Source organism: Lepidothrix coronata, unplaced genomic scaffold (genome assembly GCF_001604755.1).
Source record: "Lepidothrix coronata isolate B3197 unplaced genomic scaffold, Lepidothrix_coronata-1.0 Scaffold2, whole genome shotgun sequence".
NCBI lineage: Eukaryota > Metazoa > Chordata > Aves > Passeriformes > Pipridae > Lepidothrix > Lepidothrix coronata.
In genome coordinates this window covers 8405137-8418649 of record NW_016690182.1, presented here as the reverse complement: position 1 = coordinate 8418649, position 13513 = coordinate 8405137, and the positions used below count along the sequence as shown (strand labels likewise).

At 36.0% G+C, this 13513-nt stretch overlaps 1 protein-coding gene across 5 annotated transcripts in view; it reads left to right on the top strand.

Moving 5' to 3' along the window:
• The window catches only part of DIAPH2 (diaphanous related formin 2), a 198962-nt gene that overhangs the window by 141553 nt on the left and 43896 nt on the right, over positions 1 to 13513 (top strand). Inside the window, exon 28 of one of the 5 annotated variants that reach the window (XM_017816023.1) lies at positions 472 to 1120. The exons of the other annotated variants lie outside the window; for them this stretch is intronic. Within the exon in view, the coding sequence (XP_017671512.1) occupies positions 472 to 482 (11 nt within the window). The 3' untranslated portion in view covers positions 483 to 1120. Of the gene's footprint in view, positions 1 to 471; positions 1121 to 13513 lie in introns of those variants that run through there. 5 annotated transcript variants of the gene reach the window in all.

The window sequence follows — 13513 nt, the reverse complement described above, 5'->3', positions numbered from 1 at the left end:
AATGCATTTTGTCTACATTTACTTTTCACCAAAGCTCATGGTAGTACACAGTCTTTTGCAATTTTTCTTTTAAAATATGTCTTACAGTAAAAAAATACAGTCTTAAAAAATCTACATTTGAAGTTATTTGGCATAAAATCAAAAGCTTGTGTTGGATATGTGTTTCCAAAGGTTTGGCAAAAGGGAGTTATCTTATAAATAAGCTGTGTTCATCCATCTAATCCTGAGTGAGCTGGGGTTAGATTCCTGTTGGCTGATGACTTTTTTTTTTTTAGAGGAACAGAAGAGTGAAGGCAAATTCTACTACCCTCTTTAGCTAGCCAAGATAGTGCATAATTATTTTTAATTTGCCATATGCATGATCTTATGAAAAAAAATGAAAAAAAAGCTACTTAATTTGTTCATACTAAGAAGTGACTTCTGCTACAGTTCCAATATCATTCTTAATTCAGAGCTTGTTTCTGCTCTCAGATCAGACGTGAAACAACTCCTCGATCAAAATATGGTTTTTTCCATATCTTGAGAAATATCATTGTGAGAGATGGTTTGTCTGTGCTGGGACATGAGGAGAGATTTGTCACCAAGTGGTGAAAAAGAAAAGCTTCCCAGGGAGCAGAGGAGATTGGACAAAATCTGCTGCAGCTGAGAAAACCAAGAAGATGGTTGAACCTGAGTCCAAAACCAGTGACTCCTGCAAGGATAGGGGACAGAGCTAATTAAAAATCCCTTTCATTGCCCTTCTGGTTTATGTAGTTACTTTGACTTCTGTGTTTGAAATTTCATTGATGTTCAGTTGATATTCCAGTGGGGTCTGACTTTTAATTTTAAGGAGCTGATTGACTTTGGGGAACTTACTGTGAGAGAAGGATGAGATCATCCATTTCCCGGCTCTGGCCACCCATAAGTGAAGAAGACCATTATGTAAAATTTTCGAGAGTAGCTTAAAATTTAGCAAAGAGGCAATAAATGTGAGTCCTAGTCAAGTAACTGATTTAAATTTTTATATAAATCTTCTCATGTGCTTTAGGCACATACATGACATCTAATCAGTAACTTGTTTACACACCAGAAGATGTTTGAAAATGTGGCTTTTCTTCAGATTTCTAAGCAGTGAACTATAGCATTAAACAGCAGGGACCATTTTTACAAATTTCCACATCTCTCCTTCCAAAATGGAAGGCTCAATGACAGTTTCCTCATTGTGCCATCAGTAGAGTCTGAACATTCAGCAGAGTTTCATCCAGTGAGATTTTAGTAAACAGTTCACTCCCAGTCTCCTTGGGTTCAATAGAAGAAAGAAAAAGCAAATAAAAACTATGGAAAGAAGAGGATGGGGGATTTCTGGGCTTGCTGGGTCACATGGTTGCAAATGGTATGGTACTGACTATAAGTAGTGCCAAATGTAGGAGTTTTCTGTAAGTTATCAAGAGCTTTCTGCACTCCCTCTGTGGTCAACCTGATTTCAGAGCACACATGGGGGGGGAAATAAGAGAAAAGAAAGGTGCTGCTGTTTCCAAAGTTACACTTGTCCAGTAAAATTTTGAGCTTTAACTTGTCTTGGTTTAGCCATCATAGTCTGAGAAGAAAAATTCTTGTTTTCTGCCTGTTTGGACACTGATCTAATTTTTCTGTGTCAGCTATGGCTGGTAGTTTAGTTATGATCAAAACCAACTTCTGCTTACTTAATTTGGAAGTTTTGTTCATTACTTGGTAACAGGTGGCCCCAACAGAAAGACAAAAAACCCCAATCAAACAAACCCTAAAACACCCCACAAACAAGAAAACTATCCTCAAAAATGAAAATTTGGCTTTTGTTGTGTTTTCTTCCAGTGTTGTCACAAAGTAGATTTCAAGGAGCAAACTGTAGTATCACTCCTAGTGGCATTTTTGATCTCTTTAGGTCAAAAACCATGACCCTCCAGAAAAAAAACTCCCTGTGCAATGGCATATGTTCCCTGCTAGCTTCAGGTGAGTGGGTTGGACCTAGGAGGGATTAATTAATTTGAATAACAGAGCTCCAAGTACTCTAGACTGACAGCTAGTCCAGAAGAGTGTCATTCTTCCAGACACCTGCTCAATTAGCCCGTTTTACAGAGGTCAGTGCTGGACCTCGTAGAATATATTTGTGCCATGTCTTTAAAATGTTTTAAGATTCAGAGACTGACTGGGTGAGAGGTGGAGACAGGGAGTGGTGCTCCGTTCATGTGGAGTGGCCACACTGCACAGGGGGGACTACTCAATGTTGCAGTTTTCCTGCTGGGTAAAAAAAAAAAAGAAATGGTTAGTTTGGAAAAATAAATCTCCTTTGAAATATGTTTAGCTGCATTATGTTTGTTTGCTAAGCCTGTAAATGAAAAACTGCACTTTAATGAGTTGCATTACAACCATGGACCTTTCCAGTGAAAGTTGTTTTGTTATCAGGTCATGGAAGTAAAAATAAAAAAATTCCTGTCCCCCTCCCCTAGTTTTTCGTTTCATTGTACTCCTCTGCATTCTTTCTCATGTAGATTTTTCAATGTGCTAAAAGTTTGTGTGGTTTCTCTCTCATAAGCTTATTCCTGTATCTTTATTGTTTCTAGCTACTGGATTTTAAGTAGAGAGATTGTCCTTTCAGTAGATTACTTTGCTTATTATTATATTATAATAATTAGAAATATATTTCTAGAAGTGTTTCCTTCTCTTCCAAAAATATACTTGGGTTTTGCAAGTTTGCCAATATTGGCATAATAAAGAACAGTATTAGGTGGCATTTATCACAGGGTATCTCTTTAAAATGTGCATCCAGCATTACTGTTGCACAATTATCCCTGCCCTTTTCTCTGGCCTTGGGATATGGAATTATTAAAAGAAGACCAATTCAGGAATATTTTCCCTCTAAATTAGTTAAACAAATTTCTGCATGGAGCTAACTATTCTGTTAGGGTTCTTTCTGTTAAGCTTCTAAGTTTTTTGCTATGGAATTTAATTTCTTTAAGCAATATTAATAACTAGTGCCCTCTCCCATATATCCAAACTATCACAACCACAGTGATACCATCTACAACGATTTCTGCAGGTTTTCACTAATGGGAATGATTTTAAAAAGTAGATACATATTACAGTGAAGTTCATCAGAATTCTAATAAAAAGGTTATATTTTTATAGACAGAGCTATTCTTAAAATGAAGGCTTTCTCATCCACCTTGCTAAACTAATTTTACCTTTGCATTGGTTATATTAAATAAAATCTTTAGAGTTAGTTAGGTTTCTAAGTGCACAATCCTTGTTTTCTAAACCACATTCACATATAAATGTTCAAAGAGTTTCTGCTTTACTGAAAGCATTGTGAGTCATTTTGTGACAGTTGTGTAAATAAGCTGATTTTTCACACTACCTCTGAATTGACGAGAATATTATCAGTGTTAAAGTGCAAAAATGTGGTAGGTGCACTTGATTTGTGCTCAGTTAAAATGGTGTGAGTGACCTTGTTTGCTGTCTTTGAGATTAACAGTGTCATCACCTTTAGCATTAAGTATCTGTTATGAAGTTGGAAATATCCATAATGGACTATAAAAATGGTAGACTCAAGTTTAAAAATCAGTATGTATGTTAAAGTATTTCTTCATCTTTTCAGATATTTTTGCTTTGAGAAGCTGAGTATTTAAAAGCATGTTTGCTACTTCAGTTGTGTAGTGAAGGGGTTTTGCTTACAGTCAGGTACTGTGGACTAATGAGACTTACACATGTGATCCAAGTGCTTCAAAATTACCACATCTCTAATAGCAAGAGCTAAACAAGGATCACCAATAATAAACTTACTCATTTTGCCATCACAGCATTATTGTGAGATTTAAGTTCACTTTTATTTCTAAATATAAATATGGGTACCATTCGAATCAAGTTTCAGCAAATTACCTTGGTCCAGAGAGCTCCATAAACAGTCCCAAAGCTATTTAAAAATAGGTATTTGTGGTATAATCTATTTTTACTGTGTATGCATTTTGGCTTATGGTTTTTGTAATTAAAGGAGTAGTGTTAGATAATATATTTTTGGTAGCTCAGCATGAAAGAAACAGCTGTAGAATGTGGAGGTTTTGCTTGACACTGGAAGGTGTCTCTCCCCATGACAGGGGGGATTGGAACTAGATGATTTTTAAGGTCTCTTTCAACCCAAACCATTCTATGATTCTATGACATTCCAGAGGAATTCGACTTACAGGTAGGATGAAGGAGAAGTGGTAAAAAAAGAACTAAAATAAACTTTAACCTCCAGCCTGCTTAGACTGGATTCTCCAGGTTTTTCGATGGACAACACCTCTGAGCATGCAAGGAATGAAGAGGCTCTGGAAACACCTCATGAGCCAATAACAGGATGAACATAAAGACAGAAATTCAAGAGTTCCATGCATTTGCATAATTCCTTTCACCTCTATTGGTTTGTTACCCTTCTCTGAAGCAAGTGCTGAAGATTGACTAGTTGTCTTTAAAATTGATTTTCTGAACTTGGTATGCTGGAGATTGTTCACATGTTGACACAGAGCATGTGAAGTATTTATGAATGTTTAGTAAACAAGACAGATAAGTGAGATTGAGAACTCTGGACTTTGTATATATTGCTGCTACTTTGTCTGACAAATTCTAAGTTTTTATTTGCAATTTAATTTTTTTTCCCAGACTTTCCAAGAATTTTACTTGACTAAATGAAAATATACCATTAAATGACAAAGCCATATGCACATTCTGGAAAAAAAAAATGGGGCTAGGTAAATGTAACTATGTACCTCTGAGTTTGTCATTCATCTAAAGCTTTTAATAACTTACATAAGCTAAAGAGAGTTATGTACCCCTTGCTTTTATTAGTTCTAGTGCTTCAAAATGCATTTCAGCATTTCAGTGTAGTATGAAAAGTTTTCCTTGTAAGTTCTTCCAGAACAGTGTTATGTAAAATTGTACACTGAAATTATCAAAACATTTTTCAAGTTTTAGCATTTTAAAAAAATCAACGCTGGTGTTACTTTGCTCATCAAATTGTCCTAATGTCCAAAAATAGAAAGTTCTAAGTTTTGTGCATATATTTGTGCACATTGTCCGTTATTGATGATAAGAATTCCATGGAAGTGCTGAGGATTGTTCTGCAGCCTCATGGCATTTGGAAGGTACATCGTGTAACATCTGACCATGTGCCAGCCAGGTGCAGGACCGTGCCAGGTGCTTCAGACCTTTAAACTGAGTGTTATATTTATTTATTTATTTAGAGTAGGTTTTGTTTCATCACAGGACCCTGCAGGTACCCAGGGCAGCTGTAGAGGTCATACAGATTATATATTATGGAGTTTCTTTTTCTGAGAAGAGTTGACTTGGCACAGTTTCTTCCGAACCTACTGAAATGCCTTAGAATTCCAAAAGCCTTTTTGAATATCCTATGCCGTGAAATGAAGTTTTAGAAATAAAACCAAGGTTTTCTGAAAATCGGGGAATTCTTCATCAGCCTCTAGAAAAGAGTAATCCAGGAGGAGGCTGCCAAGGGCACCTGGTAGAATTTTGTATGAGTTGGAAGTCACCCACCATTCTGAATTTATTTATTTTTTAATTCACACTGAATCTGAAAACTGTTCTATTTTAATGAGGTATGTCCTGCTAGATGGTAAGGCCTACCTTTCCAGAGATTGATAGCTGAGTTTGGGCTACATCTTTATGCAGTAGCTGAAGTTAGAGAAACTTCTTTTGCACACAGAGAAAGGATATTCATGCGTTAATTTACCAACTACATGAGTAGTAATGAACGATATGCAAGGCTAACTTAATTTGCATTTGGCCATTTGAATTTTCTTTGTCAGTGCTGACACTGTTATCATGCAATTATTGAGAAACACTTCTATTGGAAAAATTTTCTCCCACAGTACTGTTTACTGAGGTAAAGAACATTGGCTTTAATATTTTAATATATATACATAATGAATGGAAAGGAAAGAGATGAAAATCACTGTTGCAGTGTATGCCTTGGCAGAGGATTAATTTAGCTGACATTAGGTCCAAATGGTTATTTTGTAGATAGGGAGGCTTTCTCTTCCATCGTGTTCTGGGCACACAGTGTAGAATTGACAGTCCTCTGACCTCAGCACGGAGAGACCATCCCAGGGTTCTTGTGAAGGGTTGTCATCTGAACTGTAAGAACTTAATTAGTTTCCTTCCTGCAAAGACAATATTTACCCTCTGGGTTATGATGTAACAGAGCAAATCATGAAAATTCTAATTTTCTTATTGCATTAGCAGGAGAAAATAAGGTTCTCTGTTCAACACACCCAAAGTAATAGTGTTTAGTTACAAAGTACTGATATCATCTTAGCAGTAGATACATATTAGTGGTCAGGCAGTTATGTGCCTGTAATTTCATGTGTTTGTGAGAAGCCAGAATCTCGGTTGGTGTATGTTGCATTAACTCATTTTACTTTCCTGATGTTTTTAGTTTAATAATCTGTGACAGGGTAAATTAAAGATGTAAGACAGGTAGAGGCCAGCACTCCCTGTTGGAGAAAGTGGCTAAAAAAATTTCTAAAAGTAAAAGAAAAGCTCTGCAATGAGAAATTAATTAAGAAGACACTGCACAGTGTAACCTGCTAACCTTACTTTTTATATTTTTATTTTTAATACTCTCCTCTCTATTTACTTTTACATTTTAAGTTCATGATTCTAAAAACAAAAAAACTTAAAAAGTCAAGGTGACTTGCAGGTGCTTTACCATCTTTGTCTTAAACACTTTCTCCAGCAACTTGTTTGTGCCCTTTTACAGTTCTTTATCTGAAGTGCTTTTGCCCTGAAATCAGTCTTTTATTTTTCTACTGCAGTTGGATCTCAGTGTTTTAAACTTCTTGCCTGGGGGCGAGTTTGTTAACAGCAGCCTAATGGATTCCTGCCCCACCCCTCCATGTTTTATTTTGCAGTCGAACAAGAGGGAAAATTGATGGTGTTAGTCTGTATTTATTGTGTTGTCTTTCTGCAAATCTGAAAGCTCTGTGCAGAAGTGGGCACTGCTCCCCCTTCCACCCTTTAACAGCTGAGAAAACCAGTGCCACAGTTCTGCGCTCTTTCAGAACCAGCAATGATGCTGAAAAGGCAATCTTGCTCTGGCAGTACTTTTTATTTTACAGCTGTAATAAATTCAGTGATTCAGTTTCGCTTTGTGGCTGGCCCAGACCTTTATTTGACTCCAGAGGGTCTGTTCTTCATGCCCCAAGCTGTACATAAGTCCAGACAGCGTAAGTGCAGGCAGGAGTGTGTGAGCAGCCAGCCAGGCTGAGGCCAGGCAGTGACCAGGGAGTTTGCTGAACACTCTTCAGGTCTGGCTGAGGCACAGCTGATCCCAACCCACTGGGGATCTTTGGAGACTCTGAAACACTCCACTAACTGTGCTGGCTTCTGAGTGACCTGCAGTATAGCAAAAGCAAGTCCATCTGTCTGCAGAAGACCCAATAGAAATTAATTTCATTTTCCTTTCTGAAGGAGTAAAAGAAAAAGCATTCAGTGGTGTCCTTTTTAATTTCTCTTCTAGGAATCCTGAAGTTTGCTCGTAAGTCTTCTCAGGGCTTAGCGTGAAATGATGCATTATAATTACAGTGGGACTAGAAAAATGTCTCTGCAGTATTCCAAGTTTAATGCATTTTGTATACAGAAATACCTGGAAAGAGAAAAGTTGAAATAGTCAAACGAGACAGAATTGTGTCGTTCTCAGCTCTCCAGGGAAACATTCAAACTATGACTCGTGTTGAGGGACAGATTTTTTAACTAGGACAAGGGGTAATGGTTTGAAACTAAAAGAGGGTGTATTTAGGGTTTATAAACACTTGTCTGTCAATATTTTATTCCATTCACTAACTCCTGTAATTCTCATTTAGTTTATTTTTTACAGAAGAACGTTTCTAGACAAACATGAGTAATTTCTGATGGAAATACACTGTAAGTTTTACACTGGTCAAATTTCAATATTGCTCTTAAGATTTTCATGCGAAAGAGCAATTTCTAATGTATTTTTAGCATACTGTGGTGAATGATTGCAAATACAAGATCAAAGAATGGAAGTCAATGATAAGCAACAGAAAATATTATGAAACATAAAAATTCCCTGTGAAAAGTAGAATAGTTTAGCTGAGGAAGCAAACTAGCTTTAATTAGAGTTATAGATAAGATTTTATATGATCTGTGTTATTTTTGCTATGCTTAAACTTCTGCTGTTATTATGATGTTCATTAGAGGCATGCTACCCAAAACCATAGTTTGATCTTCAGAGCCTATTACAAGTGGAAAATTTTACCAATTTTATGGTATAGATTTTGTAATATCAGCTCGTCCTGTATTCGATTGCTTTTATGCTTGTAGGAGTTTTGGAGGAGATAATTTTAGGAAGGTATTTTGTGTATTGGCAGGTTGTTGGCTAGTTTTACACTATGGTTTTTTGCATCTTTCTGCAAAGGATCTCTGGCCATTTATTCATAATATATTGGGCTTAAAAGACTGCAGGTCTGACTTTGCATGGCAATGCACTTTGTCAGGTTACATTTCCCACTGTTGTGCTGCAGGCAATTTTCAATTTCAGGAACCATAGTGAGACCTGGTCAATCATCATTTTAAACACAATTTCGTGTTGGTATCTCCATTACATTCCTGAAATTGCAGCACAGGTGGTTCATCTAATTATTGCACCTTATTGCCTCAATGTAATGTAGCTGAGCTGTTACATTTGTAATGTATGTAGTTCCAAAATTGCTCTCACATCCTAAAAACTATCCATGCTGGTTAATTATAGGACATTTGTATTACTAGATTGCTTCAGTTTGAATACTATTATATTTTAAAGAGTGCTGCAATTAGGGTGAAGTTATTTTTGATGATGATGAAAAGCAGATGTGAGATATTGATCATCTACGTTAATAATAATTCTAATAGTCATCGATTTTGAGTAACTAATTTCAAATCCTAGAACTACCTTTATTCTGTAAAAACAAGACAGGGACCTTGAAAGAGTTAGTTTTATTTAGTTGTCTTCAAAACATGCTGCAGAAGCTAACCTGTCATAGGATTTGTTGTGTCTGTCTCAGTGGATCTCTGCACTTTGCACACCTTATTTCTTTTTTTGAGGAAAAAGCGACATAGTCTATAAGATTTTGTGACAACATTATAACTAATATATCTATCAGTGTGTGCATTGGCTCATCTTCTTTTACCCCCCTCTTCCCCTCATGGAAGTACATAACATCATAATATTGTTATTTAAAACCCATATACATACTGTACAGTGTCTTCCAGATGGATGTCTAAATATAACAGATACTGGGGTTCTTCATTAGATCTACATTATATTCACTTTTCATTTTCTCTGCGATTTCTGTATTTTTTTCTTCCATTTTTTGTAGCATTAGGTATTTCTTCTCTTGTTGAAGAGGGTTCTACTTAAGTAATTTTAAGTTGGGTATATAAAATTGTACAACAGTGTCTGTGTGCTTGTAATTCCATGGATATATTACTTGAGCGGGATGTCAGCCTTCCTGCTTTTGTTCCTACAAATTTAAGTTACAAATTGAAATGGACATATCACACTGAAATAGGGAAAATGTTCAGTTATTGTGAGGATGTTTTGGTTGGTTTTTTTTTTCATTTTAAAGGGAACAGATTTCTAAAATAATGTAATAGAAAAAACCCCTGTATGTTATTGGCAGCATTCCTGCAGGAGTTAAATCTCCCTCAGGTGTTTACAAGGAGGTTTTTTTGGAGGCCTTGGAACTACAGGGAGATCATTGGCTTACAAGACAATGCCCAAGGTAAAACTTCAGCTCCCCACTTACCGGGGACATGTGAAGGCTCCTGGGCTGGCAGTTGCCTGGGTCAGTGGTGGGAGCTGTCAGTCACACTGAGCTGACAGGAGAATGGATTGGCCTTGTTTGTTTCCCTGGTAAAAGAGAGAGGGAGAAATAATTGAGGGGATACAGCATTTTTTGTTCCATGATCAAATTATATTGTCAGCTTGTGTAGCTTTAGGTTCTGTAATAATTATGGGCAAAATAGAATTGGTTGGAGGATTCTAAAGGGCTTTATGACTTCTTAGAGCATAATTTGTATTTGAGAACTAAACCGAATTTCATCATTACTGGGGGCTGATTAAAATCCAGCAAGATGTTGGATCAACAATTTGGAAATTAATTAATTATTTCCTTACAAAAAACCAAACCAAAACAAACCTAGATCTGATGATTCACTCCTGAAAAAATATTTTATCACTTGTCAGACATTCCAAATATGCTTTACAATTTTTTTACTTCTAAAATCTGTTCATTACAAAATGAATTTGACAAAAACATATTTTTAAGTCTTCTTCATTAGACTGAAAACCTTAAAGGGAGATTTACTAGAAGTTTCATTATTTCTCCTAATGAATAACCACTCTGAAGGAAGCTAGAATTATGTTTATGGAGTCTTTTGAATATTTATTTACTGTTGAAATAATATGAAGACTATTACTAAGGAATATACATCTCAAAAAAAGATATCTCTTCACTGAAGGCAATAATGATTTTGTTTTAAAGCAGTAGCAACTTATTACCTAAGTGAACAGAGTATGAATCTGTTTCTGAGTTGTGCTTAAACTTCTTAGGAAAATCTTTTAAAATTTGTTGTTAAAGAATTGGAAAGTTTTGTAGCACTGAGAGGAGAAAATTTAGGAGTATGTATGAGCTTTTAAAAAGCTGTTTTAGCAGTTTTCTGGAATTGCATTTATGCTAAATCTCTTTTTGTTAGAAAAGTAGTTGAAAGGGTGAAACATTCTAAGACAAAGCAATGGAACATAAAACCTGAAGAGAATTTGTTTTTCATTGTATGGAGATGCAGTCCAAGGTCTGCAAAAACTTCTGTAATTCCAACTACACAGAGTGAAATGGAGGATAAAATCATATTGTGAGAGAGAAAAGCATAAATACCTTTTGTCCTTTACTGAGTATCACTTGGCAGGTATTGAAGCCAGGGTGCCCAACCCGGGGCAGGTCTGGGTGAGCCTGGAGGGAGGGACTGATGGGAATGCAGAGCTGCCTCATGAACAGACTCAGATTTGCTGGTGAAAATATCCTGAACGGCTTCAATCCTCTGTGGTCTACTGGGTTTTCTGTTTGTCTTCCAGAATAGCATAAATGATGTGGGTTTTTGCTTTGCTGGCATATCACAGGAACATTTAATGATCAGACAGCTTTCTGAAATTGTCTGTACAACTCCTTCGCACTGAAGCTTCACGTAATATCAAGATTGTTTTTGAATTATCACTGATGGTTTTCTGGATACAGGTCATTACTTGCCATCCTTTGTAGGTTTTGTTCTCCTGTGGAACTTCAGCAATAACAGTCAGTAATTTCCTGTGGTTGTTTCAGACTTGCTTTGGCTGCATACCTGCAGTATTATTTTCTTTCAGGATGAATACAATAAGCTGTCATAAATAAAAGTAAGACTTAACATTAAACCAGTTATTACAGGGCAGGGGAAATGACTAACAGAACATAAAGCACCTTGTGTTTCTTACTAAGCAATTGCTCTTGTTCTGTTTGAAACCTCTTAGAGCACCACATTTTTTGTATTGCCTTCCAGGCAATTCTTCTCTTTCTTGTAGTCCAGCTAGTGCCTGATTTTGGAGTGTGTTCTGCCCTCCGTGTCAGTAGTGACATCGTCAAGATGCAAGAGGATTCTTAAAAGAATCACTAAAAATGTCAATCCAAGAGAAAAGTTTCTGCAAAACAGTGATAAGGCAGTGTTATGCTGAGAATTACATACATAGAAGTGTATCTCTGTAAAAGTATCCATGGATTTTAATGGCAAATTGGCATCTTTGAATAAGTTGACCATAACTTTAGATTGGTGAGGACTTTTAAAAAAGTTACTTATAAATGAACCTATCAAGGGTATTAGGTAGAGTACATTTGGAAAATACTGTTGGAACAGTTTGTGCTTTCTAGCATAAAAGACTTTTGTAGGGCTTTGGAGCTGGAATATTACATGGTTTGTTTTAATTGAAAGTATGAGCTTTCCTTAAAATGTGGGGGAGATCTTGTTGGTTTTGTTTGATTGTTTGTTTTTAACATGGATTAAGGAGGAATACAGTAGAATGAATATCAAAAAGTAGAATTAGAAACTAATTAGACTTCTTCAGAAGTCACAACTATACAACATTTTTAGACAGGTCTTTTAAATTTAGGCCGCAACATGCTACCAGGTTCTTGTGTATAGCTTCACTGATATTCCAAGGAATGCCATGAATCCAGATGCAAGCTGGGAAAAAGGTCTGCTTCTGCTTCAGGGATGTTTTTAATGTTCCATTATTCTAGTTATAAAATATGAAGATGTATTCCTTTGTAAAACAGGAACAGAAGCCATCTGAATACAAGAAAGAAAGAAATTGCAGCTCCAACTATTAATAAGTTACATTTAATACAGAAACAAGAACCACATGCAGGAATGTTTAGGATTGAACTCAATTATTTCATTACAAAAGTGACAAATAGGGGCTGAATCTGAACAGAAGTTCTGTTTCAAAAAAAAAAAAGCAAATCTTTAATCTACAAATCAAATTAACAGCTGGTGTTCTGTTTGGATTGTATCAGAAATAGAAATGCAGAGAGTGCTCTGGTTTATCTTGCTAAAAATTGGCTCAGGAATGTGGTTGTATTGATGTAGGTGGTGATGTGAACTCAGAGATAGAAACAGAAACATTAGAACTGGGTACTTGAGAGACAAGTGAGTGTTGTCAAGCAAGTGCCTCATTATCTGTTAAGATGGGTATGTGTGCAAATCATGATACTTTGTGCTCAGTGACCCTCACACTCCCAACCACAATTCACATTTAGAGTTGTTGTGGGTAATAGGAGAAATATTTTCCATAGATTGGTTTTGTTTTTCTCTGAAGTACAGGGGGAAGTGGAGGATGCATATTCTTTCTCCTCCTGTGAGCTTTCAAAAGAAACAAATATTGATCAATAAGGAGCAGATACAGAGCTCTTAAACTGGACAAATATTCTCCCATCATATATTTTGTTTCAAGTACCTTTTTGAAGCTGTTTGACAAAAAGCAGCTCCACCTCTGCTGTATTTTATTTCCTGTTCTTTTCTCAGAGCTCATTTCCTAAGTCAGGGCAAAGAAAGGAGAACATTCCAAGAAGTCCAAGGCAGAGTTGTATCCACAACTCTCCAAGCACTGAAGATTTCTCCTTCTTCTTTAACATCCTTGCATTTATTGTGTATAGTCTATTCCAACAAGAAACTTCCACACCACTGCAAACTGAAAGATAAACATGTTTTTGTTTCTTTAAAATTATTTTTTGTTTTCCTGTAGTCTTTCTGTGATTCTGATTTTAGATGTTTTGGGATTTTTTTAACCAGATTTATCTTATAGATATGAATATCTTTATAATGTACTTATCTTCAAGTGAAATTCCTGTTCCCCTATATTTTTTTCATTAAATTAAAATGTGATATAAAATACAAAAGTAATGGAAAATAAGATGTGCAT